This window comes from Podarcis muralis, chromosome 9 (assembly GCF_964188315.1).
Source record: "Podarcis muralis chromosome 9, rPodMur119.hap1.1, whole genome shotgun sequence".
NCBI lineage: Eukaryota > Metazoa > Chordata > Lepidosauria > Squamata > Lacertidae > Podarcis > Podarcis muralis.
In genome coordinates this window covers 88,902-116,462 of record NC_135663.1, presented here as the reverse complement: position 1 = coordinate 116,462, position 27,561 = coordinate 88,902, and the positions used below count along the sequence as shown (strand labels likewise).

The following is a 27,561-nucleotide window of genomic DNA, read 5'->3' as shown; positions in this document are numbered from 1 at the left end:
CCCCCCCAAATGATATTTATTCAAAGTTTCATCAATACATATAAAAAGCCCCAACCCTAACCCAAAAAGGAAAACAGAAAAAATAGGGGAAAAAAGAAAAAATACAAATCTCAAATTACAGTTTTTCATTTGCTTAATTCTTGAACCTCCTCACACCTCCCTTTTTGTATTCTAGTTTAGTTCGTTATTTCAGCAAATTCTTCCCTTATTTCTCAATTTTGGTTTAAATAATTAATCTTCACACTCTACCTTATTTATTAATCAACATAACCTTTCCCTCTTTTAATATAATCTGTTATTCAGCAGCACTTTGAGTCGGGCCCAGCAACGGGATTTCCCCCATTAACAGGGTTGCAAACAGATTGTTTCTTTCTGGGAAAAAACTAGCCCTGAATTGAGTGCTAAAGTTCCACTACATTTCCAGAAGTGGTCTTTATGCCCCGTGAAAGATCACTAAAAATGCAAAAATTAACTGGCAAGGACACCTTGGGAAAGCAGCGCAGGCAGCATGGTGTGACCCTGTCAGCCAGACGCTGCTGGCCTGTTTTGGACCAGCTGGAGTATCCTGGCCATGTTCAAAGAGAGGCCCACCCAAGACACACAGGAGAACATCCCCCACTCCACCAGTGGCAGGAGGGCAATTCCCCCAGGGCAAGCACAGGCAGGTGAAATTGGGGGGGGGGGTCACTCTGTCCAGGGCTGATTAAACTGGCAGAGAAGGGATGGCTGCAGCCCCAGGGCAGGGCAGCAGAGGCAGAGCAGATCTGCCCCACAGGGCTGCCTTGAGCAGCCTGGCAGGGACAGGGGAGGGAGAGAGTGGCATTCTTGGCAGGGACTCTAGATTAGGCTCATTCTAAGTGGCTTCATTAGAGAAGGGCTGGCGGCCAGCCTGGCTGCTCTTGCATGAGCAACACAGGCTGCCTTCGCAGACCCCCCCCCCCCGCCCAGCGGCTGGCTACAGCCTGGGACTTGCCCTTCAATTATATATCCTTCATTCCATCTAGAAAGCTATGGGGGGGGGGGTGCTACATCATCCCAAAAGGAAGACTCTTATTACTCTGGTCAAATGAGATCACAGGCGATAAAGAGATCTCTTCCTCCAATGCAGCAGCAGGTGGGCTGAGCGGCTTTGGAGCTTGATTGAGAGTGGAGCCTGAGAGTCACCAACTCTCCCCCCCCCCCAATATGCAGCACCCCCACCCCAGAGAGGCGCCTCAAGGACTGAGTGACACTGGGTGACAGGGTAGCAACCGAAGGCATCTACTCAACGCACCAGCTGCACAAATGGAAGGATCCACAGGAATCCTCGCAAGGAGAGCAGCAGCCTTAGAGAGAAAGTGGAGTGTCAGAGGCACAAGAGGGGAGCAGGAGGGAGGAGGGGATCCAGTCACCACCTGCTCAGCGCACCTGGTGCTGAGCTGACAGGCGAACCAATGAGCACGAAGGACTCCAGGGCACAGGTGGTGGGGGCAGGGAGGGGGGCAGCGTGGCAGCAGGGTGGAGCTCCAGGCCTGGACCTGAGCGCTTCACTTCCTGGCTGGCTGGGCAAGGCTGAGTTGGAATCATGGAAGCAGCTGCTCCTGGGATGCAAGAGAGCATAGATGGGGAGGAAAACAAGTGGGCCAGGGCTAGGAGAACACTAGAAATGTGCTACCAGGGTGCGGCAATAATATAACATTCTTATAATACGAGGGTGGTAGTCAACAAAGTTTTACTCAAAGTAGACCCACTGAAATTAATGAATGTGACTAAGGTAGGTCCATTACTTTCAGTAAGTCTACTCTGTGCAAAACTTAGATAAACAATGTCCGTAAATGAAACAAAATAAAAAAATCCTTTCCAGTAGCACATTAGAGACCAACTAAGTTTGTTATTGGTATGAGCTTCCGTGTGCATGCACACTTCTTCAGATACCTGCGGCAGACCAACACGGCTACCTACCTGTAACTAATGTCTGTAATGTTTTAGTCCTCCAGAAAAGGGCCTTGAGAAGCTGCAGCCTTCTGCTCTGGCTGAAGACGCAAAGCGCATCAGGCCAGGGAGACCCAGGGTTGCAAGAGGAAAGGGGTGCCTCCTGAGGCAGGAGGAAGAGGTTGCGCCTTTGACTACTGGGGGGCAGAGGCAGCAGTGGGCAAACTGTGTTGTCAACCGCTTTGCTAGGGTGTCCTGCGATTTAGCCGTTCTCCCTGGTCAGGCAGCTTAAAGCTCAGAAAGCACTCAATCCTGCGAGAGAGGTTAAAAATAATACGGGGTTTTCCAGCTATGTTCAAAGCAAGAGGAAGAACAAGCAAGTAGCAGGTGGAGAAATACTGTTGGGGGCAGAGGAAAGGCAGAACTGATCCACACCTACTTTGCCTGTGTCTTCGCCCAAAACGAGAGCAGAGCCCAGCCTGGTGACAAGAGAATAAACGCCCCAAGGAGGGAGCTGCTGCCTAAGACAGGGAAAGAGGTGGTCAGGGAAGACCTAGCTATTTTGAATTAATTCAGATCTCCAGGGCCTGATGCACACAAGGGTGTGAAAGGAGCTTGCTGGTGTACTATCAGAGCCTCTGCCTATAATCTTCGGGAATTGTGGGAGAACAGGTGAGGCTCCTGCAGACTGGAGTCCGGCAAATGGGGGTCAGACTTGATGACCCTTGGGGTCCCTTCCAACTCTAAAAGTCTCTGATTGTTTGTTTATATGGTGCCATCAGTATGAATGACACTTTACAGAGTACAGGTCCCTGTCCCAAGGGGCTTATCATTTAAAACTTGACAGAGGGGAGAAAACAGAGGAAGGAGAGGAACAGGGTTTCAGTTATACATGCTTAGGATCAGCTACAGGGCCTGGGAGGTAGGGGGAAGGGGTCAGTTAGATGTTAGGAAATGGGCCTCACACCCTGTTAGTGAGCTTCGCAGGGCCATCCGACTGGCCACTCTTGGGGACCAAACCCTTGACCAGCGAAACAAGATGAGGCAGCCTGGCAAGGCCCATGTTCCCAACAACCACGCAAGTCCAGAGTGTCTTGCTCTGGCAGTGGACGGGAAGGCCAGCTCTGTGGAAGGCCTAGTCAGGACTCAGGGAAGCACTGTCTAATTTGCCTTCTAGTGGGTTATTTAACAGGCCCTAATTCTGGAGTTATCCCAAGAGAAGGTTAATAAAAAGCTGTCTGAACATATTCTGGATGTGCCTTTACAAGCTGGTAGATGCAACCCTTTTATCTCACCATCAAAGGCAGAGCAAAAGCCAGCAGATTAAGGTAATAGTTCAACAGACTGGAGATGTGCCCAGTTTCACGGGAGGGGACTGGCGCTAGATGGATTGCCCGGCCCAAGATTTGAGGGGGTGTGTGCTCCCCACCAACTTATTGTCTGGCTGCTGCAGTTCTGTGGCCTCTGCTGCCAAGCAGGCGTCCAGGCCGTGGCCACAACCGCAGCAGGCCAGAAAACAAGCCACAGCCAAGTTGTGCAAGCTCTTGCCCCTAGGAGGTCACCTCGGGAGGCTGTTCCCCAGGGGCTGCCCAAGCCGCTTGTCATGGCTTATTATGGGACTTGCACTGTACTTTCACTCTCTCTCTTCGTTCTTCTTCCTTCCAGTTTGTTCCCATTTACATACCACTTTTCCTCCAAAGAGCTCAAGGTTGCATGCATGACTCTCCCCCACGGGACACGATGCTCACAACAACCCTGAGAGATGGGGCAGGGCTAAGAGGCCGCACCTGCCCCAAGGCTCATAGCTGAGTGGGCATTTGCACCCTGTCTCCCAGCTCCTGGTCCCACACTCTGCCCCACACCGACGGTTTCTGATGTAACGCGCCCCGGGTGCAAAGCAGAAGGGCTGCTGCCAAATTCCAGCCTATCTGCTTCTTTGTTAATCAGCAAGTAGATAGAGCCTCCATCTGCAAGAGGAGTCTGGTCAGCCAGGAGAGAGGGGCATTGTTCACAGGAAAAGGGGGCTTCTCAGGCATGCCAGTGGCTCCCATTTTGGCCTCAGACGGGGGAAACTTCCCTCCAACCTGCCTTCCCCACGTGCGCAGAAGTCCTCCATCATCCTACCTGTTACACGAAGGAAAAGCCTCTCGGCCCAAAGCAGGCCTGGAATGGAGACAAGAGAGGAGAGAGCGAGTCAGAGGCAGGCAGGCAGGCAGGCAAAGGCCACCAAGGCCAGTCCCAGCCCAGGCAAAGGGGGCTCCAGAGTGCCCCCCACCAGACATTCAGGAGGGCATGGGGGGGGGAGGGCTGACTAGACCAGGCTTCCCCAGGGGAGGGGAGGACTTTCTCACCACCAGGTGCAGGGGGGCTGACGTGGCCTTCACCGCTTGAGGGCTGGGGGCCAGCCGCTGTGTCTACTGGGGGGGGGGCAGACATGGGGAGGAGGACAAAGCGGCTTCTCCCTGCTCTGCCCCCAAGACAAGGCCCAGCCACCCTCAGCCCCTCCACCCCCCGCCCAGATTCCCCCATGAGGGGGTCCCCAGACGAGGCAGGAGACCTTGGCGGGGAGTTGCGGCTCGAGCGGCAAAATGCCCCCCCCCAGCTGCCCCCCTTGCCCTCTTGCTGCCCCGGGGGCTCAACTGGGGGCCAATTGGGGGTGCCCCCTCCCCGAAGGGGCGGCTCTGGGCCTGCCGGTCCCGAGGGAGCAGGGGCAGGAGGGCAGGCAAGGCCCCAGCCTGGTCTGGGCCTCCATCAGGCGCCTGGGCCTGCAGCTGCCATCTAGCCTGTCCCTTGGAAAGCTGCCCATTTACGGTGCTTCTTATCTTAGGTCTTGTGTGTTTTATGCCTGCGGTTTCTTGATACCTTGAACAAATGAAAAAGAATAAGAATACCATATTTACGCAAATCTAAACGCACACCCTAATGTTTGCGACATCCCGTATTTTTCCATGGATAACACCCCCTTGTATAAGACGCCCCTTCTTTTGGAGGACTCAAATTAAAGGAAATGGGGGGAGGTGGCCCATAGTTGTTGAGCTTTTTTGGGGGGGAGGTTGCCAAGATTTCTTGAGCTTCTTGGGGGGGGGGGAATGCAGAAAATCACTAACCAGAATGGGAAACGCTCAGATTCGCTCGCGACGCCGAACACAGGAAGTGTCTTCCCGCTCGCCAACAGCAGCCGGATATCGAGCGCCCGATTGTGGCAGCAACAGCCAACCCATGGCAGCCAACAATCACCCACCAAATCGCCAATAATAATAATAATAATAAATTTATACCCTGCCTATCTGGCTGAGTTTCCAACAAAATATTAAAATACAATAGTCCTTCAGATATTAAATACTTCCTGAAAGTCTGGCAGTTGTTTTTTTCCTTGACGTCTGGTGGGAGGGTGTCCCACAGGGTGGGCGCCACCACCGGGAAGGCCCTCAATGACAAGCTGCAGCTCACAGCTGCAACCAATCCCCTGGCCCCACAATGCACTGCCTGTGTGTAAGACGAGTCCCATTTTTTAACCTTATTTTTGAGTAAAAAACCCTCGTCTTATACAAGGAAAAGTACGGTAATTTGGACAAAAAAGGTGCGCATGACATTTGAGTAAATACGGTAATAACCACCCTGGGGGCAGAGGAAGGGTCAGCTGGGGGGGGCACCCCCTAGAAGGGGGGGTCCTCTGCCTGAGAGACCCCATATCCCTTTTGTGCCTGGGGTGACTCTGGGCAGGAGGCAGGGGGACCCCAACTCTGGGGGAGCCCCACTTAACCACCTCAAGCTGAACCCCAAGCAAGAGGGCCTCAGGCGGCAGTATCGGCCCTCCCTTCCCCACAGGTGGGCGGGGTTTGCGGCACCCAGCGAGGCTCACCTGGGCGGGTGCCACCCACCTGCTGGAGCCGGCCTTTGGCCCGTCCTCGGCCAGGGAGGACAATGGCTGGCCGGCCGGGGGTGGGCCTAAGGCCAAAAGAAAAGAGGCGGACTCCTGGGCTCAAGCCTCTTTTGCTGTTCTTCCTTCCAGGACCCCATCAAGAGGGCCTCAGGCAGCAGAACGGCTGTTCTCCCATTAGTGCCCCCCCAGGAAAAAAACCCCACCCTGGACACCAAAAGGCACCCAGTCACTGAGGGGGCCAGTCATGGAGAGCGCTGCTGCTTTCAAAAGGATTTTTAATAGATTTCTTACACGCAATTAACCCCCCCCCCCAATGATTTTGAAGAGTTGTCAGACTTAATGCCAAAGCAGGGAACCTGGATCTAGTGCCAACTGGCACTTGATTCTTCTCTGGGTTCCTGGATACCACCCCCACATTGGGCCCCAGATTATGAAGAGTTTGTGGCTACCAGACTCCCCTAAATTCCTGGGTCTAATAGGTGTTAGAATGTAATCAATGCTTGGAGTGTTGAAACTGGATACTAGACCCATGTGTATTAAGCTGAGTGCTAGACATTTCTTTTTAAAAAGAATATTTTATTGGTTTTCCTAACAACAACAACAACAACAACAACAACACAATAAAACAAAACAAATTGATTTCCCTCTAGTCCCTTCCCTGGTTCCATTATTTGTCAATATACTGCATGTCCATTATTAAATTTATAATTTATTTAAATCACTATTGTTCATTCATTCTGAAATTACAAGTACTTTTAAAACCCTGCTAATGTATTAACCTGTGTACAATGCTTCTGTATATATGCAATAAACATCTTCCATTCTTCCTTAAATTCATTGTCGTCTCTGTTTCTTAGTTTCACTGTCAGTTTTGCCATTTAACTTGCCAATCTTCTTTAGTTAGGGCACCTTCTTCTTTCCAAAGTTGTGCTAGTAATGTCCGTGTGGCGGTTGTTGTTGTTTAGTTGTTTAGTCGTGTCTGACTCTTTGTGACCCCCTGGACCGGAGCACGCCAGGCACTCTTGTCTTCCACTGCCTCCCGCAGTTTGGTCAGACTCATGTTTGTAGCTTTGAGAACACTGTCCCACCATCTCGTCCTCTGTCGTCCCCTTCTCCTTGGGCCCTCTATCTTTCCCAACATCAGGGTCTTTTCCAGGGAGTCTTCTCTTCTCATGAGGTGGCCAAAGTATTGGCGGTAGTTGCATACATAAATAAATAATGTTGTGCTTTTGGTAGGTCCACTTCTGTAATACCTAGTAGGAAAGCTTTTGGATTTTTTTTTAAAACAAAGTTTATTTTAAACATCTTCTTCAGTTCATTATAAATCATTTCCCAATATTTCTTTATAATTTTACAATCCCACCACATGTCGCCACACATGCTGTAAATTTAAACTAATTCTTCCATAATTTTTCCCATTCCTCCATCTGAATATTGTGTCCCACATCTTGTGCCCAATTAATCATAACTGGTTTAACCTCTTCATCTTTTGTTTCCCATTCTAGCAACAGATTGTACATTTTTGATATTAACTTTATATCATTTTCTATTATTTATCTCTGAAAAATTGAAATCCTGTCTTTATATGATTCTTAAATATTTCATTTAACTGTAAATATTGTAACCAATCTGTTACATTCTCTCTAACTTTGTTAAATTATTTCAATTTTAATTGACTTTCTGATTCTATTAACAACTCTCTGTACGTAGCCCATATTTATCCCCCCCCCCCCAGATATTGCCTCTAGTGGAGAAAGCCACCATGGTGCTTTTTGTTCTAGTATTCCTTTATACTTCTCCCAAACTTTAAATATTGCTTTTTTTATAATATGATTTTGAAAACTTTGATGTACTCTTGCCTTTTCGTACCATAAGTATGGATGCTAGCCAAATCTATTGTCATGACCTTCCAAATCCAATTGATCTGTATTTTTTAATTTTATCCCTTCCTGGATCCAACAAATACATTTGTATTTGTTGGGTGCTAGACATTTCTAATCCCCTGGAATCAGCAAATTTTAAGAGCTAATTAAGCTAGGCTAAGCTTCCCATGTCCAGGAAATAGCCTGGTTGAAGGGCCATTAAGACACAAAGGATCAAAAAGACTTGGTGTGAGACGGCAAATGAGTGGTGCCTTTCCCTAAACAGATAAAGCCAGAGCTTAGAGAGGTTAGAATTAGGAGTTGTGTGACTGAGATGCAAAGCAGCAGAGAACAATGTCTGGTGTCTGTCTGGATCCAAGGCGGTGCCCATGGGAGAAGCAAAACCCCCTCGGAGTGCCGATGCAATGAACCCCTCCATCATTGGGGCTTCCAAAAGGAACTGCTGGGATCTGGCACTGTTGAGATTGGGGTGGTATACAGCAATAGGTATGATTAGTTACCTGCCCTTCACCCTAAGGTCCCAGGGCGGTCTACGACAATTAAAACGCCATGTTAAAAGCAGTTTAAAACCCCCACAGATATAAGGTGGGTTCTACACCTGTCCACCCCAGGTGTCAAACATCCTGCCTGCCTCATCCTGGCTCTGTCCTCTCCCTGAACCCACAGGCTGACCCACTCGGCTTCTGCCTGGAAATGCCCCCCAAGTGACACTTCCCTTCCTAGCAGCTGGACTGGGCGGACACCTGTAAAGGAAGCACCTGGGTGATTGGGCTTGCTGGGGTTGCCACAGGATCTTGTGGGGCAGCCAACCAGAGGGGAACCAGGGCCTGAAAGTGAAGCAGGGGCAGAAGTGGGCCAGCCCCCCCCCCCCCGCTCAGCGAATTCCCCCTTCTGCTCTCCTTGCCTCAGGCCAACTTCCTTCAGGTAGAAGGAGGAACTGAGGCAGCAGGGAGAGGGGCTGGGGTTTGGCAGTGAGCAGCTTATTCCCGCCATTCAAGGAGCCCTCAAATGAAGCCCCCCCCCCCTTCACAATCTGCCGCTCCAGCCCTCCAAGGAAGCAGCAGCTGCAGCCTCTAATCCGGAGGCCTTTCACCAACCTGACCTACATTCCCCGTCCGCAGAACATGGGAGCCGCTTCAGCCCCCCCCCCCCCCCCCCGCCAGCTGGAGATGCGCCACCATCACTCTCGCCCACTTCGGATCCAGACGCTGGTCCAGAAGCATCTTGCAAGCAGGAGCAAGAGCAGCCTCTGTGCCGAGCAGCCTCGCCTTGGCACGGGCAGGATCTGGCCCTGCCCCCCCCCCCGACTCAGGGCTGACCTGGCCGGCCCATCTCCCCCCGCTGGGGCTCCTTCCTTAAGGCGTTGCTGCTCGTCTGCCCCACGGAGAGGGGGCGCTGGGGGCCGGAAGGGCAGGCGCTTTGCCACCTGAGGCCGGGCTTCCCCCCGCCTCGGGGCCAAGGGGCCTGCGGAACCGCCCGCCGCAGGAGGGAAGCTCTGGGGCGGGAGCCTCCTCCGCCCGCCGTGGCCTCGGGCGCCGCGCTTCTGCCTGGGCGGAGCCAGCCCCGCCAAGCCCCGCCCCCCCGGCCGCACCTGATCCGGCTGCGGGCGACGCTACCTGCGCGGCGGGCGGGGCTGGGAGGGCGGACCGAGTGACGTCAGCGCCCCACCTGGGAGTGGGCGGGGCCAGGCGGCAGCCCAGCGAGCAGCGAGCGAGGAAGGAGAAGGACGACGACACGCCGCCGCCGCCGCCGCCAGAACCGGGAGCGAGCGAGAGCGCGCGCGTGCCCCGACGGCTGGGTGGGCCTGGCTGTGCCCGCGATGGGGCTGGCGCGGCGCCCTCCGCCCGCGCCCCTCCGCCGCCTGCTCCTCGCGTGCCACCTCCTGCTGCTGCTCCTGCCGCCGCCGGGGTCCTCGGGGGCGCCGCCCGCCGCGCGGCCCCGCATCGCGCGCCTCTTCCCGGGTAAGACCCCCGGGATTGCCGCCCGCGCCCCCCTCGCCGCCCGCCCGGGGGAAGCGGCGTCTCGGGGCGCCCCGCCCGCCCGCCTGGCACGGCGATGCCCGAGCGCCTTTGCCGCAGCCGCGCCGGGAGGGGAGGGGGGATGCCCGCGCCTGGCTATTGTCTCCGTCCCCTGCTGCGCGGGCGCGGAGGGGCGAGGCCGGGGCGCGGGGCTCGGAGGGGGGCTGCCCGGTCCCGGGGCAGGTGGCGCCCGCTCGGAAGCCAGCCTGGCCAGCCCCGGAGCAAGGGTCCCCCAGGGGCAAGGGTCCCTCGCGGGCCGGAGCGCAGGGGTGCTGCGGGCCGCCAGCCAAGCCTGCGAGGTCTCGTTGGCCTCGTCGCGTCGGAAGCGCCTCCCTGGGGCCAAGCCCCGACCCCTCGGCCTCTCAGACCCCCGAATAGAAGGAGTGGGACGGGGCGGGTTGAGCTTCCAGCCTTTGCTGGGGCATCACTGCGCAACAAGCAGCGGGAGAGGGGCAAAAGGGTGAGGAGGCCGCCTTGGACAAGAGGGTGGATTTAATGGCAAGAATGGTTGCAGAATTTCAAGGAGGGGGTTACAGTTATCCAGCACTTTGACAAGTCAGAATGTAGGATTGAAAACAGCAAATTACAAGCAAGCAGCATGTGGTCAAACTCGACTTGACTGGCACAAGCTGGAGTGATGATCCTCACCTTGGGGGGGGGGGCTTTAAAAGAGAATTAAGACAAATTAATGGGGGGTGAAACTATCGGTGGCTCCTGCCACGACAGCCATGTTCTGTCTGGGGATGGCGGCAACTGGCAGCCTCAGGCCCCAGAGGCCTCTGGGAATCCCCAGCAGGGAGGGGCTGCTCCCAGGTCCTGCTTCCTGGAAGAGGCATTGACAGGCTTGATCCTATGGAAGGGAGATGCTCTTGCACCAGCCACTTGCAGCCACCCGCAACCTGGTCCCTTCAATAGACGGCAGCTGAAATGTGCTCTTTGTGGGGCTGCCCTTGAAGACTGTGCAGAAGACACATATTGTGCCAGGACTGGTTGGTGCTGTGCTTGAGGGCCTGAGTCAAAGTGCTTCTGTGGCTTCTGTTTGCTTTTTAAATATGTTTTTATTAAGATTTTCCAAATGTAACAAGTGTGTGTCTATTTTCAAATCTTCTGTTGGCATGCAGAGCCCTCATTGACTTGGCCCCAAACACCTGAAGCAGCGACACCTGTCCAGACCCACCTGGATGTTGCCTTGCTGGCAGCTCCACTGTGTGTGTGTGTGTGTGTGTGTGTGAGAGAGAGAGAGAGAGAGAGGGAGAGAGGCTCTACTTCCTGGTGGCCCCTGAGATGGTGGGATGCCCTTCCTGGCACCCAGCAGCACCTGCCCTTATTACTTTATTCATAACAAAAAAAATTCCTTCCAGTAGCACCTTAAAGACCAACTAAGTTAGTTCTTGGTATGAGCTTTCGTGTGCATGCACACTTCTTCAGATAACAGCCCAGGATCCGAAGAAGTGTGCATGCACACGAAAGCTCATACCAATAACTAACTTAGTTGGTCTTTAAGGTGCTACTAGAAGGAATTTTTTTTGTTTTGACTATGGCAGACCAACACGGCTACCTATCTGTAACTGGAACTATGGAAGGTACTTTATTCATGTCATGTTAGGCAACAATGAGCCTTATGGGGTGGAGGATGAGATCAGAATATCCCTCCTCTCCTCATAGTGTTGTTGCTGTTTCTGACTCCTCTTGATTCAGTTCATTTATGGTCTTGTAACATCTCTGTGTTGCATAGTTTGCTTCTTGTAATGTGCTGTCCGTCATCCACCCTTGGACTGCATGGTGAAGGCAGGCTGTAAATGCACAGCAACATATAAAATTCTGCAGCAAAGAGTTCTGCAAGTGTTGCATCTCTTTGGCCTTATTCTGCCGCCGGTTGTTTGGCTGTGTTTGCCCAGGGCTGCCACGAAGAACGCTTGGTTCCCTCTGCGCCTTGCAAGTCCTGCTATGTCCTCTAATTGGTTCCTTCCCAGCAACTGCTCTGGCTTCCTCCTTGAGGACCTTGTTGCAGGCTTGAGTTGCCCTGCATTTTTAGTTATGCTCCTGGAGGCCCTCAGTCCTACTCACTGCATTCCAGACATGAGCCAGGGCAGGGGGCGCATCTAGAAACTTTGCATTCCTCCCTACTTTAGTGCAGTGCAGGGGGCCTAGGAGAAGGAAGTCTCTTGTTCAAATCTCACTTCTGGCCTGAAGTGACTAAGTAGCCTCAGGCATCATCATGACTTTCCCTCTTTACCCCAGTGATGGCTAAGTGTGATGATGTGCAGGAAGTGCTTAGCACACTCTAAAGCTTTATACCAATGCGTTACTTATTTTCAACTCACATAAGATGAAGCAGCAAACACAGCTGATGTGATCAATTCTTGTTTTTCTCTCTGTGCATTAACCTCCTGGTATCTCAGGGAACAAACAGAGCGGAGGAGAATCCCTCTCCCTTGTTCTGCCAGAGGGCAAGGCAGGTGCGATGGGCCAATGCCCCCCCCTTGCTTCTGGCTTGGTTTATAAGACCATCAGGAGAACCTGACTGCTGCTGAATCAGACCACTGGGGGCTTGGCTAGCCAGCCGGCAGGTGGAAGTTCCCGTGCAGGACTTGAGGGCGATTCCCAGCTTCCTCCCACAGCAGAGGGAGACTTCCTAGCCTAGCTGCTGAGCACTTGCTTCAAGCCCTGCTATACTGGAGAGCTCCAGTTGGGGACTCCAGGGAGGACCCATTCCCATGGCAGTGCCTAATGCAAGCCCCCCTCCCCGAACAACAGGGAGCACGTTTTAAGGCTCCCAGTTCTTCCCTTTAATTGCCCCACACCCGACCCCCTGCCTGGAGTCCCCAATGAATATGTTCAAAAGCGCTGGTCCCAATATGGTCCTTTGGGGGACTCCACTTTCTACATCCCTCCTTTTGGAGAATTTATTCCCACGCTCTGCTTCCTGCTTATTAAGCAGTTCCTGGGCTCCCTCTCCTCTTATTCCTCTGGAGTCTTGGGCAGGTAGCTGACATCTGAAGTGTGGTGTCTGTTGGATCCGTTCAGTCCATGGCTTGCAGATACTCTTCAGAGAACCCCAAGAGCAGCCTGGGAGGCAGGAGCTTCCCCCGCAGAATCCGCCCTGCCCTGCTTCAGTCCTGCCTGCTCTGCTATCTGCTTGGTCATTGTGTCTCTGACAATATGTTCCACCACTTAAGCTAATCGGTTTGTAATTTCCAGGATCCTCCTGGATCTCTTTTTAAAAACTGGTCTGTGTTGGTCATGTTCCAGTCCTCAGATATGGCGGCTGATCTGAGGGACAAGGGACATTTTTTTGTATGCTGATCCGCCATTCCACATTTTTGCTCTTTGAGAACTCTCGGGTGGGCCAGAGGTTTGGGCCAAAGTGTGTGTTCCTATTTGGCCTCATTTCTCAGGGAAGCTGCTCTGACTCTGCTCATTCACCATGCTGGCATCCTCTTGGCCTTCCTTGATCTGCGGATATATGGAGATAGTAGCTTTCATTATTGTGGCTTTGAAACACCCCCAGGCATTCCAGAGCGAATGGCCCTTTTTACACGGCCTTTTTAACAGCCCCCTCATTTGGGGAAAGTTTCTTCTTTTGAAGTCAAACTGACTGTTGTTGACGCTTATCTTGAATGGGAGAGCACTTGGGTCACTGTTCTCAGTCCATTCAACAACACCTAACATTTCACACCAAGTTCTGGGAACCACTTTGGATTAAGCCCAAGATTGCCCTGTCTCTGGTTGGTTCCTTGGCCAGCTATTCTTGCGGACAGTGCTGCTCTAATTGAAATTGCCCATGGCTGCAGCACTTCCTCCTTGGGAGGCCTCTCTGAGTTCAATCTCCATCTCAAGATCACCCTGGGCGTTTGGGTCCCCAGGACTAAATGTCTTTAGGGGCCCCCACTGCGCAGGCCCTACGCTTGACTCCCTGCATGTAGACTGGCATCCTCACATCTGCAGCCTGAGGGCCTGCTCCCTTGGCAAGGGCTTGCCTGGATCAGGGCTGCCCTCCTCCCAGAAGCCAGGTCTGGTGGGAGAGCTGAGCCGAGGTGCCCAGGGTCCTCCGAAAGGGAACAAGCCTGGCCGGGCTTTGTGGGCAGTGGGGATAGGCTGCATGCCTGGCAGGGGTGAGGCCTTGCTTCTCTTCAGGGAAGGACTCGGCCGCTTCCCACCCGACTGGGGAGCCTGGCCTGCCCCCCCCCCCGGCCTCTGGTCACACACGGCCTGCCTTGTCTCTGTGTTGTGCCTGAGGCCCTTAGCCTTGGCCTCCTGCCCCTGGAGCACACTGGGGTGTTTGTCTGGGGGCTGTGCAGGGGCCGCCCTGCAGCTCAGCCCCCGTGGAATGTGGGGCCACATCCAGCTGGGTGCTCAGCTGCTTGCCGGGAAAGGGCAGGGCTGAGTGCCGGGATTCTGCTGCAAGAGGGCGGAGGCCGGGATCTCTGGGGTGCCCAGCTGGGCTCTCCTCTGGGGCTGCTCCGAAAGGGGCCTGGGCTGGGGCAGGATGGCTCCCTTACCCCGCCTGATCTGACCACCTCCAGGGTTCCTCCTCTGAGGAGACGTGGGGCAGCAGGAGCCTCTGCAAGGAGGGGACCCATTGTCTGGGCAGGAGTCTCCAGGTCACTGCCTGGCAGCGCGTCTTGTGATGGCTGGGGGCCTGTGCCAGGTTTCCAGGGCTGTGGGTTTAGGCAAGCCACTGAGCAGTGCTGCACAGGGAACCGCAAATACCTGCAGAATGAGGAGCCAAAACGGACTGAATTCTGTACATCAATAGATTTTAGCAGGGAGGCAAAACCTTTCAGTGTAGGAATGCTGCCTTAAGCCAAGTCTTAGCCATTGGGGTCCCTGTAGCTCAGCACGGGCAGGCAGCAGCAGCCCTGCAGGGCCCAGGCAGATGTCTCAACCGACCCTCCTGGCAGCCGCCGATGGTCTTGTCCTGGGCTACAGGGTCTCTGGGTGCCCCTTTCCCATGGCTTTGGGGTGTGCCGTCCTGTGTAGCTCCCCAGGCCTGCAGACTGGGGCAGATCCTCCGCCTTCCTCCGCAGTGGCCAGGCGGGTGATGCTCCTTGGCCAGGTGGGCAGGGATGTTCTTGCCTATGTGGCCTGTGCCTCTGACTGTGGCCCGGGGCTAGTTTAAGTGGCGGCTGCTAATCCCTGAGAAGGGAGGAGCCCAGCCGGCAAAAGGCCCCAGGGGGAGGCTGGTTCTCTGGCATCTTCACGGGGCCGCCCAGGTGTCGGGAACAAGCCACTGGCAGATGGGTGGGGCTGTGGGTGGGGAGTCCCTCTTGGCACTGGGGAGTGCCTGGCACAGGGGGGTGGCATGTATGAGCCCCTGGGCCCCGTTGGTCAGAGGGTGGTCTTGAGGGGTGGGGGGTGGGGGCTGGCACTTCTTGCAGGGGAGCTGCTTCCCTTGGCCCCACTCCCTCCAGCTGCCTAGCCTACTCTGTAAAATGGAATGGGGCCTGTTTCCTCTCTGGGGCTGCATGCCCTCCACTGGCCTGCCTGTGTCGAGCAGACGCAGGATCTCTCCCTCTGGCATCAGCAGGGCAGCCCTGGAGTGGGGAAGGGCCCTTTGCTGTGGGGCTGCCTCTCTGGGACCGCCAGAGCCCCCAGCCCTGCTTCGCCCCTTGTGCGGCATCTGACTGCTTGCAGCCGCGGAGCTTCCTCTTTAATTAGCGGCAGGGATTTCTCCGAGCAAAGCCAGCGGCCGCCTTATCTGCTGCCGGGAACTGCCATCACCCACAGAGATCAAGTTCCCACACTCTGGTGCTTCCCACACAGGCTCTTGCTGGGGGGGGCGCTCAGTGGTTACTTGAAGGCTACTGAAATGGCAGACTTGACACTGATTCCTTCCTGGGCGGGGGCAACTCCCTTTGTCTCCAGTGAGTCTTCAGCCCCCCCTCAATGCAACCCCCCATGCTGTTCAGACGGCCCTTCCTGGAGCTGAAGAGCTTTGAGAAGCAGGTGTGGGAGTTGTGGGAAAGGGGCAGGATGGGGGGGACCCAAGGAGAGGGGAGCCCCACATGCTCCGGGTCCTTCCAGCTCTGGAGCTCTCCTCAGGTGCTTCTGAGACTGGCTGGGGGTGCCAGGCCCCTTGGTTCTGCTTCTGTTGTGGGGGGGGGTGGCCCCCAAGCAGAGCAGAACACCTTTTGGGGGACCCTCCTTCCCTCATTGTGAAGCCCCCCAATATCTACTGATTCTTCTTTCCACTTCTTCATTCACTTGCCTGCCTTGCCTGGGCCCGGATCTCTCACTGGCTCAACCTGGGGATCAGTAGCAGCCCCCCCCCCCATGATATGGTTGCAGTGGGGAGGGGGCCCCTTTGCTGCAAGGCAGACCCCCCCCTGCAGAGGGCCTTGGCTCAGAACCTGCTTTCTCTGTGGAAGCTTCCAGGTTCAAGCCCCAACTGCTGCCAGTCAGTGTGGGCAGTGCTGAGCTTGATGGACAATGGGGTCTGGCTCAGGCAAAGGCCACTGCCTCCATTTGCCCCGCTTGTGTTGCTGCCGCTTTAAGGGCCGTGATGACAGATGTGCGCAGAGAGCAGAGCAGGATCCTTGCAGCTACAGCAGCCATTGCAGATGCCCCCCCCTCACTGGTTGAAAACCTCCAGAGGTGGGATGGGGGAGAGTCCGCATCCCGGACGGGTGGCTCTCCAGTCTCTGCTCTAAATCCTCCACCCTTCGTGGCTCCCAGGCAGAACCTGCTCCTTTGCAAGTGGCTCACCCTTCCTAGTGTTGGGTCTCAATCCAAACTCTCTCCCTTGTCATTTGAACCCTCAGCAGCAGAAAGCAGATCTGCTCCATCACCCTGCAAAGTGGCAGCGCTTCCAATGCCCGCATGTGGCTGTTGTGTCGCCCCTTCTTTGGGTGGAGCATCTCTCATAGCTTCCCACTGACAGGATTTTGTCTTCAGCCCCCCATCCTTGCGGCCGTCCTCTGGACACTTTCCCATTTGTCCAGCCCTAGACACGGCCCTTTAGGTGAGATGGCAAGGCTAAGCGAAAGCGAGTGGGTCCATTAGGACAGGTCTGTGCCAGGCCTTTGGGCTGCCGGATCCTGCAGCTGACTCATTCTGTAACTTGTGGTCTCCTCCGAAACCCTGAGTTCCTTTCTATATGACTGGATGACCTTTAAGGTTCCTCCCAATTCTCTGATTCTATCAGCCAGATGACACCCAGCCTGTTTTTTGTCCATCAGCTTATTCTTCCCTGCTTAAGTGCAGAATTTTACATTTAATCTCTGTTGAAATTCCTTTTTGTTAGTTTTCTCCATCTGTTTCTGTTGACTTCAAACTCCAGCAATGGCTGGACTTCACCATCTCAGGCCTTTTGTAAAGGGCGGCTGGAGGCAGTGATGGCTACCAGCTTGAATAGCTTTTAAAGAGGATTAGAGGGCTCTTGGAGGCTCCTAGCCCTGGTGACTCTGTTCCTCCTCAGCTACCAGGGACAGAATCCAATGAAACTGAATGTTGGAAGATTCAGATAGATAAGAGGAGGGAGGCAGAGGCAGTAATGTCTCTCACGGCCAGTTTCTGGAGACCACGGGAGGAGAGAAGTCTCTCGTTCTCGCATCCTGCTTGTGGTTTTCCAGAGGCATCTAGGAGAACACGATGCTGGACTAGATGGGGGGGGGGGCTGTTGTAGTTCTTGGCAACTTCGGTGGCTTCTGAAAAAAGGCTATTTAACTCACATGGTAGATTCTGGTGGCAGACGTGGCGTGCAGAGCCCGGATGGAGGTGGGGGCAGGTTGGGAGAGGGGCTCTCCTTCCGTGGGGCAGCATGGCGAGGCAGGGAGGCCCTGGCCCTGGGAGGCCCATGGCTTATGCTGTGGGGGTGGGCTCAAAACAAGGTGTGGAAAGATGGTTTCCTGCCTTGGATGGCCACGTGGGATTATCTGGGCCCTGGGCTGGGGCATTGAGCTCTGAGCCAGAAGAATGTGGGCCCAGCCCAAGGCTTTGCTGTCTGAGCCCTAGCCTGGCTACAGAGCCACCGCCGCTCCCTGCCAACCCAGCCATGGGGGACTTGGCTGTGCCTGGCCACCTTGCATGCCACTCTGGCCACGGCCTGCTGTCACCGCGGAGCATCTGGCCTGGCCGGGGAGGATGGTGGCAGCTGCCCCTGCCTCTCTTCCCCCACTATCAGCAAGGCGGTTAGTGCAGAAGCCTTTCTGCAGCGCTGCTCTGGCCTCTGGCTGCTCCTTCAGATTTCTGCTCTCAAAAGACGTGATTGTTTGTGGCTCTCTGCGTGCTTGTGCTCAGACAATGCCTGCCAGGCCAGGCCCTGAGGCGCCAGCCCCCTCACAGGCTGCCCCACCCGCCCTCAGCCTTGAGCCTCCGTGCGCTGACAAGGAAGCAGTTTGAAAGCATACCAGTGCAGGTAGATAAATCGGCATAGCTGCAGCAGGAAGGTAAACGGCATTTCTGTGCACTCTGGTTCCTGTCACGGGTCCCGTTGTGCCAGAAGCGGCTTAGTCCTGCTGGCCACATGACCCGGAAAGCTGTCTGGACAAACGCCGGCTCCCTTGGCCTGAAAGCGAGATGAGCGTTGCAACCCCAGAGTCGCCTTTGACTGGACTTAACCATCCAGGGGTCCTTTACCTTAGATCCTCTGGAGTGGGCCCACGAAAGGAGTGCCTGGGGTGGGTGGGGGGCTGGCCACCCCATTCCCACCAGTTCACTGGCTGCAGCAGCACTGGAACTTGTCGGATGGGGAGGGACAGGTCTTGTCTGCATCACTTCTGCATGCACACAAACGGGAAGGGAGGGGAGCAGTGGCCTTTGGGGTGCAAGGAAATTGAAGGAAGGTCTGGTTGCCTCCCCTCAGAAAGATTGCAGAGCTGTGGGGCGGGGTGGGGGTTGACTCTCCTGTGAGGAAAGGACTTTTTTGTTTAGGGAAAAGGCAAGGGAAGTGGGGTGTGGAAGAGGTGCCCAGAGCCAGGCCTGGCCGGGAGAACATGGGCAGAACAATGTTTTCCTCTCTTTCTCTTAACCCTGGGAGTTCTGGGCATCCGGTGAAGCTGAGGGTTGGGACGTTCAGGTCTCCTCTGCAAGTGCCACCAGCTGCCCACCTGGGTTGCGGTCCCTGAAGGCGACTGGCAGGCAGTCTCTGTGCTGCTGCCCTTTTCTGTTGGCCCTTCCTGCAACGCCCTTCCCCTGCCAAGAGCCTCCTGGGATGTTTGCTGAGAAGTCGGTGGCTGCCAAAGGTCAGCCTAATCTTTCTTGGAAGCTTCCTGCTGGCAGCGCTGCCCCTTTTCTTCCTGCTCCTTGAGGGGGGCTGAGAAATGTCCTGATAACTGCCCCCCAACAGCCTTCTCTTTGTTGGGCCTTTCTCTTTGCCTTTTATAGCAAAATAGGGACCCCACCAGCTGCTATGCGAAAAAGGAAAGGAAAGCAGCAATTAAAGCACATCCTGTTGAAAGTGGCTGATTCTGCAGCAAAAGCCCTTCCCTTCCCCATGAGGCCCCTCTCTCGCTCCCCACTCCAGGGACCCCCACCCCACAGTGGGGGGGAGTCTTGCTGCCAAGCAGGAACTTGTGGTGCCCCACATCCAGCCAATCGCTGAGAGCCAGGCCCCACAGCAGGAGATGAGGGGAGCCTGCAGCCCTTCTCGGGGTGAGAGCAGCGTGGCCGCAGGACTGTCATCTGCTGGGTCCTCCCTTGGCCTAAGAGGCTGCGGATGAGCTACTCAGGCAACCCTGCAAGTGGTCCAGGACTGGGCGCTGAGCGTGGCGACTGCCTCTGTGCCCGGGCAGCTCTGGACATAGGGCAGGTGGCACCCAGGCATGGCTGGCATTGGGTGGGTGCAGCTGGCACAGGCTGTGGCCCCACTCCTTGGAGGCCGAAGGCTGGAGGTGATGCTTGCTGCCACCATTTATTTTATTTTATTTTTACTGAATTTTTATACCTCCCTATAGCTGGATGTCTCTGGGCAGTTCACAGAAAATATCACAATATATAAAGTCAAAATAAGAACAATAACCCAGTAACACCCAGTAACATGGGAGGGAGGGTGGCCTTCCTGTCTGGACGTGCCCAGTCCCCTCTCTGCCCAGGGCTGCACACAAGCCCTGTGGGGATGGAGGCTCTGGGGCGATGCCTCCCCAGGGCTAAAGGAGGCACTCCTACCCCCCCCCGACCCCTTCTCCTATGCTGCGTCTTTCAGTGCACTGTGGGGAGGGGGGCAGAGCTGGCCCCTGCTGGCACTGGCCGGGGGCTTGCATGTCTTTGGCTGCTCCCCACCTTTGAATTGCTGCCCCCATGCCTGGCATACGCCTTGGGTGCTGTGTGCCGGCCAGTCACCCGCGGGTGCTCTCTTTGCAGAGGTGGAGGGTCTGGTGCAGCGATTCTCTCATGAGGCCATTTCCAACTACAGCACCTTCCGGGTGGATCCCCGATCCCACACGCTCTACGTGGGAGCCAAGGACACCCTCCTCGCCCTGCCTGTGGGCACCATCAGTCAGGGGGCCAAGAAGGTGAGCTGGGTGGCAGCCGAGTCCCCATGGGATGGTTGGGCAGCCTGAGTCCTGTGGCCCCTGCCCTCCCTTTACCTCTGTCGCTTGGGCAGGGAGCAATGGGGGGGGGGGGAGGTGTTTCTGCCATCGTGGCCGAGGTGCCTCTCTGCTGGGCCAGGAGCATCAGATGGGGGCCCTGCCTGCCTCCCCCTTGCTTGGGTGGGGATCACAAGCCCCGCTGCATGGGGCAGGAAGGGTCCCCTGGTGGGGAGAGGAAGAGGGCCACTGGCAAGCCTTGCGGCTTTTCTTCCCTGTCTTCCAGATAGCCTGGAATGTGCCTGAGAATCTCCAGATCTCTTGCACCTTGAAAGGGAAAAAAGAGGTAAGTGCTGCTGGGGGCTTGTGGGGGGGACGGGACCCTTGGCCTCTTCCTCCTCATCTTCCCGAGGGCTCTCAGTGTTGCTGTGGAGCTGCCCATATCCTGGAGCCCCACAGAGCAAAAGGCTCCCCCCAAGGCCTCTCCCTCACACCCGGCTGACGGCTGCCTCCTTCTCGCCTTCCAGGCCGAATGCCACAACTTCATTCGCATCCTGGAGTTTGCCAACCGGACGCACCTCTTTGTCTGTGGGACCTTCTCCTTCAGCCCCCAATGTGGCTACATTGTGAGTGGCTGCCTGGCTCAGCCGTGTGTGTGTGTGTGTGTGTCGCAAGCGCTACCCTTCAACTTGGGGGGGGGGGTCTGTATTGCTTCCACCCTGACTGGGACAGATGTCTTTCAGCCTTGGGGAGGGGCAACTCCGCAAAACCCCTTGCCACCTGCTGGAGGGTTTCAGAGGGTAGGGGCCCCACACCCTCTTCCATGCCGTTCACGTGCAGACATGGCTGGGGGGTCCTTCCTCTCTTGCAGAAAGTGAGCGACTTCCGCACTGTGGAGCGGCAGGAGAGCGGGCGGGGGAGGTGCCCCTTTGAGCCCCTGCAGCCGTCTGCAGCCATCATGGCAGGTATGGGGGAGGGGCGCATCAAGGGGGGGCTTGTGAGGGTCTGGCAGAACAGTGCAGCAGCCACAAGCCAGGGGCCACCTCAGGGGCCTCCGTGGGTGGCTGGGGAGTGCCAAGCCCCTTGTTCCTGCTTCTGTTGTGGGGTGGGGGCCGGATCCTTCCCTGCCCTCGTCCTGTTGCCCTTCTGGCTCCTCCTTGCCCTGGCCCTTGCCCCTCTTGGCTCCTCCCCTTTCGTTGTCAGCCTGGCCGCTCTGCTGGGGTGCGGCCACTTGCACCCCCATCTATGAAGCCTTGAGGTGGCCCTTCCCACCCCCCATGTCCTGACCTTTCCTGCTATGCCTCTTTGCCCCCTAGATGGCGTCCTGTATGCAGCCACAGTCAACAACTTCTTGGCCACGGAGCCCATCATCTCCAGAGCCACAGGGAACCCTACAGAGTTCATCCGAACAGAAAACTCTGTGGCCTGGCTGAATGGTGAGCTGGCGAAGGCAGCGGCTGCTGTGGTTGGGCAGGGTGGTGTCTTGGGATCAGGGCCTGGCGGGGGGGGGGGGGGGGGCTGGAGAAGTCCTTGCATGGAGCTTTGCTTGTTTCTTCCGTTGCCCAGATCCCGAATTTGTGGCCTCGGCTTTTGTGCGGGAGAGTGAGAACGGCGAAGATGACAAGATCTACTTCTTCTTCACGGAGACAGCGCGCGAGTACGACTTCTATGAGAAAGTCAAGGTTGCGCGCGTAGCCAGAGTCTGCAAGGTCAGTGCCCTGATGGGGGGGGGGGGGCTCTGGGGCTGAGGCCTGGTGCCCAGCTGGTTCTCCCTCTTCCCTGAAAGCCCCATGTCCTCCTTCCTTATGGGCCTGTCACCCACTTCCTGCTTCAGCCGGCCTTCCACTCTTTGCCCCAACCACCTTGGCTCAGTCCCCCAACCCAAAATGTCTGCTGGGGTGGGGGCTCCTTGCTGTGCCTGCATTGCCCCCTCCATCTCTGCCCACTTGTCTGCAGGGAGACTTGGGAGGCCAGAAGACGCTGCAGAAGAGGTGGACAACCTTCCTCAAGACGCAGCTGGTCTGCTCAGACCCTCAGAGCGGCACCGTCTTTGGCATCCTGAAGGACGTGGTCACTTTGTCGTCAGACAACTGGAATGCCACCATTTTCTATGGGGTCTTTGCAGCCCACAGGTGAGGGAGGCAAGACCCATGGCAAGGCCACCTTTGGGGCGGGCAGGGTAGGAGGGAAGGTGCCTCCCTCTGGGCTGCTCCACCAGGCAGGCTTTTCTCTGCCCAGATGTGGGTGCTCTGTGGGGGGTGAGACGGCAACATCAACATGGGCTCTTGCTTCTCTTGCTGGGACACCTTGTCCTGCCTGCCACGCCTGGGCACAGTGCCAGCCAGCCTTGGCAGAGGCAGCCAGCACTGAAGAGGGAGGAGCAGGACTTGGCTTGGTCTGTTTCTGGAAGGCGGAAGGAGTGGCAGGGCGCCTTTGCAGGGCTTGGCTGCTGGATCAGACCAGAGGGGAAGCCCCAAAGCTGGACCTGAATGCCAGCTGCCTCTTTCCTGTGCCTGTTGCTTAGCAAAGAGGTTTCAGAGGTAGTCTGCCCTTGGAAATGGGGGCTCCACTCACCTGCTGTGACACACAACTGGCAACCAGCTTCTTTCCTTGCTCCTTTCCAAGCCACCCCTGCTTGGTGGTTGGAGTCAGTCTCCACAAATCCTCTCTGGGTTGCATAATGGAGGACTTTGCTCTCGACTTTCCTGGATTCCTTCCCAGCCAGTTTCATTGGGGGCCGAGATGGAGGTGAAAGGGGAAGCCCAGTGGCAGAATGGCTGGCCTGGCAGGGGGAGGCTGCTTCGCTGGGGGGTGCTGTCTCAGCTGGCAGAGCAGGGCTCCACTCCCCCCGCCCCCCTGAGTGAGGCTGCCTTGCTGGTGCCTTTCAGGAAGGAGGGGAGTGCCATTTGCACCTACAGCCTGCAGGATATCCAGAGGGCCATGGCTGGACGCTTCAAGGAGTTCCGGCGCGACTGCGACAAGTGGACAAGTGTCATGCAGGATGATGTTCCTGACCCACGGCCGGGGGCAGTGAGTGAGGCCCAGGGGGGTGCTGCATTGGGTGCTGGGTGGCCTGGGTCCCCTGGGCCTGAGCAAAGCCCCCCGATCCTGAGCCCCCCATCCTCTCTTCACCTCAGTGTGTCACCAAGAGCCTGAAGCTGGAGGGGATCGGGTCCACGCTGGCCCTCCCAGACCGAGTCCTGACCTTTGTTCGTGACCATCCTCTCATGGACGAGCCTGTCCATCCGCAGCAGGGCTCTCCGCTGCTGGTCCAGCTGAACACCCAGTACTGCCGGCTGGCTGCCCACCGGGTCAGGGCGCTCTCAGGGCAAGAGTATGATGTCCTGTACCTGGGAACAGGTAAGGAGGTGGCTGGGCAGCAGGTAGGCATGCCAAGTGGGGAGGCAGGTATCGGAGGGGGCCAGGCTGAACTGCCCTTCTGCTCCCCCAGAGGACGGACACCTGCACAAGGTGGTCAGGACCAGCCAAGAAACCTCCCGGGTGATAGAGGACCTGGAGCTGTTTGCTGAGCCTCAGCCCATCCGCAACCTGCAGCTCCACCAGGTGAGTGGCCGGTGGGTCTGGCCTGGCCCAGAAGGCTCAAGGGGGACAAGGGCCAATGGGATCTTCTCTCTCTGGCCCTGGGGCCCCCACCCAAAAGGGCTGGTCTTGGCCTTCCTTGCCCTCCTTTTGGAGGAAGGGGGGAGCCTGGCTCCTCTTCAGGGTCCAGCCCTTCGCGGCCCCTGCCAGACAGTGGGAAGCTGTCCTGTTGAGTGAACAGGGAAACTGCCCCTCCTTCCCTCTTGGAAAGGGAACATTCCCTGATCCTCCCAACTCTGCTTCTCTGTCTCTGCAGAATGGCCAGTGCAGCTGCTCCGCACTTGCCCCCCAATGGCCACAGCTGGCCCCATGTGGGAGATGCTGCGCACCTGAGGGACATTTCCCTCACATGCATCTTTGCAGACTCCCTCCTTGGGACCCCCCCCCCCCAATCTCCCAATGAGCAACTCTCTCTTCTTGCTTCCTCTGCAGAACTGGCTCTTTGTGGCTTCCGACAGCGAAGTGACCCAGATCAGCACCTCCACCTGTGCCACGTACAGGACATGCCAGCAGTGTGTCCTGGCCAGAGACCCAGCCTGTGCTTGGAGCAGGGAGCAGGGGGCCTGCAGGGACCACCACGGGCAGGCTGGGTGAGTGAGGGTGGGGGCTTGGGGGCCCAGCTGCGAAAGCAGAGCTGCCAGGGCCCCAATGCAGCCGGCAGGCCTTCCTAGGTGCAGCTTCAGGAGCACCTCTGCTTGGAGTTGGGGGAGCCTGGAGGGATAGACTCTGCTGCCAGCCAGTGTCGGGGTTGGGGAGGGCACCACGGACATTATTACTATTATTTATTGAACTTATATACTGCCCTATATCGGGGGGTCTCAGGGCGATTCATAAAATAAAATCAAGATATAAAACCACAAAATACCTAATAAAAATAAAACCAACCCAATAGCCCCCCCCAACCACATTTTAAAAGGACATCACTGTGCACGGCCAGCGGGCAGCAAGCAGAGCCTTCTCTCGTTGGGTGCTGGGCCTCTCGGAAGGCTGCCTCTTTGCCCAGCTGCTTTGCTCAGCAACTGCCCCCTTTCCCTCTCCTCAGCCTGGTCCAGGATATGACGGCAACCCAGGTGCTGGCGCTGTGCCCCACAGAGGAAGGCCTTGCAGGTGCGTCCGACCTTCTCCTGCAGAGAGGAAGTGCCCAGGGAGCTCCCTCTGACAGTCAGCTGTGGGGCGGGAGAGATGACCTGTGGGGGGCTAGAGGGGGAATTGTGAAGCGGGGAAGGAGGTTTTGGTGGGGTGCCACCTGGGCATCAGCTGCCACAGCATGAAGATTTGGGGGGATGGGCACCTCAGCCTCTGCTCATGGGCTGTCCTGGGGCTTCCACCCCCTCCCCAGTTCCTGCTACCCTCTGACTCCCTTGCCTGCCTTTTCCCCGACAGAGGCTGCCCCGGTGGTCGAAATCCTGGCCCCCCTGTCTGCCCGCGTGGTCCTGCCTTGCGCCCCCCAGTCTGCCTGGTCCAGCTGCGAGTGGCAGAGGCCTTCCCAAGACACCTCCGCCTACGTCCTGCGCAGGGATGGGCTGGAGTTCACGGCTGCCGCAGCCACGCTGGGCGAGTACACCTGCCGCTGCACAGAGCAAGGGGTGGGCGGGGTGGTGGCTGCCTACAGCCTGGTGCTTGGCGGGCGGGGGGCCAGCAGCGCCCCTCGCTCAGAGGAGCGCAGCTACAGCGTCCTGGTGGGGGTGCTCTGCTTTGTGCTGGGTGTCTTGGTGAGCAGCGGCTGCCTCCTCGTGCACGAGCGGCGGCGGAGGGAGCGCCTCCAGCGGGAGCTGATCTGCCGCGAGCGGAACGGGCTGGACCTGATGCAGTCGACCACCACCAGCTGCAGCCACGAGCCCCAGACGCCCAGCTCCCCCGAGGATGAGCGCCACCCGCTGGCCAACAGCAAGAAGAATGGCAGCCTCAACGGCTACCCCCACCTCTACATCAACGAGCTGGACACGGAGCAGGCCCGCATCTACCTGGCAGGGGTCCCCCTGGCCAAGTGTGACGAAACCTCCATCTAGAAGGGGGCGTCTAGCTCACTCTTGCCAGATGGCTCTCTGGAAGTGGCTGCCCCACTGCAGCCAGGCTGCTGAGATCTCTCTGGGGCCAGGGCAAGTTTGTTTGGGGGCCAGCTGGGCTGCTGCTGCTCCTGGCAGAAGGCCAGGCTGAGCAACTCCTTCCTATGTTGGGAGACCAGAGGGTCCCCCTGGCTTTCTGGTGGCCAGGGAGAAGCAGGGGGCTGTGAGAGAGACCGCAGGGCTGGTTTCCAGGGCCTGGAGAAGCCCCTGACTGTGCCTGTGTGATGCGTACTGGAAAGTTCGGTTTGCCTGCCTGCCGCCCTCTCTGCAGAGGCCCTTCTGCCACTCTGCCTGAGCCACTCAGGCTCAGCCATGTTGCCCGAGGGGGCCGTGAGCGCCTGGCCCTGGGACCTGCTGTGAAGGACGTGCCAAAGTACCCAGTGAGGGGCGGTGCCTTGGCACATGGAGCCCCCTTGCCAGCTGCAGTGGCAGCACCTGGAATGTTTACTGGGGGGTGACCTGTTCCCCTCACCACCCACCTCCATTTCAATCCCTGCAGCTGCTCTTTGGACAGAAGAAGGCAGGCAGACTGCCCCCCCCCCTCCTAGCAGATTTGGACTGATAAATGTGAAGGATGCTCCGTGTGGGAGCAAAGGACCTTTTGGAATACCTCCCTCCTGCTCAGTCTCGGAGGGACACAGACTGTGGTCCCCCCCCCTTTTGAATGTGGCCAAATGTGTACCCCCTTTGATCTCATATCCTGGATCTCTGTCTCCCCTCCCCCTTTTGATGTCCCACAGGGTTTTTGCTTCCTAAGAAGCTGTACCAGGGACCATCTTTCTGTGAAACGGGTGTTGTGCTCTCCTACTGTTGTATTTTGGTTGTTTTAATTGCTTGGTTTTGTGACTTATTAAAAGGGATGACACTGAGGAGCCCAGTCTCTCTTGTGCTCAAATCCTGCTCGCTGGTTTCCCACAGGCTGCTGCTTGGCAGCTGTGAGAAGAGGATGCTGCTCCAGGTGGCCCAGTGGACTGACCCAGCAGGCCCTGCTTATGTTTTTAGTTCCAACTAGCAGGAGAAGGGATGGCCTGGCCAGTGGGGGTGCTAGAAGTACCCCTCCCCCTGCCGGCCTGGCCACAATCCCACACAAGCCAAGTTGCAGCGGGGAGCCTAGGCTGTGAACCCTCCTGCCTGGCCCTGCCACATCACCCCCTTAACTGCCTGCTCTGCAGCCTTTCAGAAGGCCTTTGTGTCTGTCTGCAAGGCACGTTTCTTCACCTGCTCTGAAGTGCATTTGTGCCCAATTGTTTGAAATTCACCAGAGCTACCTGGTTGGCATAATTGGAAGGGATCCAAAGGATCATCTAGTCCCACTCCCTAAACATACCCAGCTCCTTCAAGCACTCCTTGTAAGGCTTAGTTTCCAGAGCCTTGATCATCTTGGTTGCCCTCCTCTGCACAGGTTCCACATAAAGTGGGACAGTCGGAAGGGGACCCCCAAGGGTCACGTTGGCCAATCTGGAGCACCCCTGCCAGAGGACCGCACCACCTCTGCAGAAGGTGCCTGGATTTCTATGCAGCGATGGTTCTCCTGACCCCGCCCGTTACACAATCAAGCCAGCTTCCGGCTTCGAAGTGGAATTGTGTCTTTTGTGTACCAAGGGTGCGACTCCGGCCTGGTTGTCGTTAGGGGAAAGACTGCAGCCCTTTGCCCCAAAGAACAGCCCCTCCCAGCTGGGCTCGCATCCTCCCTCCCGGAAGAGTGGGGGACTTTTCTCCCAAGTCACGCGG

The 27,561-nt window shown here is 56.7% G+C and overlaps 2 protein-coding genes across 9 annotated transcripts in view; one reads left to right on the top strand and one right to left on the bottom strand.

The window, feature by feature from the left end:
* Positions 1-9,240, bottom strand: part of M1AP (meiosis 1 associated protein) — a 28,115-nt gene extending 18,875 nt beyond the window's left edge. For 3 of the 8 annotated variants that reach the window (XM_077933645.1, XM_077933647.1, XM_077933646.1), the window contains exons 1-3: positions 4,263-4,518; positions 4,036-4,074; positions 2,351-2,432 (exon numbers count right to left, since the gene is read on the bottom strand). In XM_077933645.1, the coding sequence (XP_077789771.1) occupies positions 2,351-2,432; positions 4,036-4,074; positions 4,263-4,440 (299 nt within the window). In that variant the 5' untranslated portion in view covers positions 4,441-4,518. Of the gene's footprint in view, positions 1-2,350; positions 2,433-4,035; positions 4,075-4,262; positions 4,519-5,018 lie in introns of those variants that run through there. The other 5 variants (XM_028744727.2, XM_028744731.2, XM_077933648.1 and 2 more) reach the window with 3 other exon arrangements.
* A 114-nt stretch (positions 9,241-9,354) lies between these two features.
* SEMA4F (ssemaphorin 4F) lies at positions 9,355-26,699 on the top strand. Its single transcript, XM_028744664.2, has 14 exons — positions 9,355-9,638; positions 19,998-20,149; positions 20,451-20,510; positions 20,692-20,790; positions 21,036-21,129; positions 21,481-21,600; positions 21,731-21,873; positions 22,121-22,296; positions 23,053-23,194; positions 23,302-23,524; positions 23,616-23,728; positions 24,197-24,354; positions 24,807-24,871; positions 25,148-26,699. Exons 1-14 carry the CDS (start codon positions 9,497-9,499, stop codon positions 25,771-25,773), a joined length of 2,313 nt encoding a protein of 770 aa, XP_028600497.2. The 5' UTR covers positions 9,355-9,496; the 3' UTR covers positions 25,774-26,699.
* The last annotated feature ends 862 nt before the right edge of the window (positions 26,700-27,561 follow it).

Bases quoted from the DNA above. Each gene is read 5' to 3' on its own strand.
- SEMA4F (XM_028744664.2), top strand. From the start codon at position 9,497: ATGGGGCTGGCGCGGCGCCCTCCGCCCGCGCCCCTCCGCCGCCTGCTC. The intron at 21,601-21,730 runs GTGAGCTGGCGA...TCCGTTGCCCAG, and splicing joins CTCTGTGGCCTGGCTGAATG to ATCCCGAATTTGTGGCCTCG. The intron at 21,874-22,120 runs GTCAGTGCCCTG...ACTTGTCTGCAG, and splicing joins GCGTAGCCAGAGTCTGCAAG to GGAGACTTGGGAGGCCAGAA.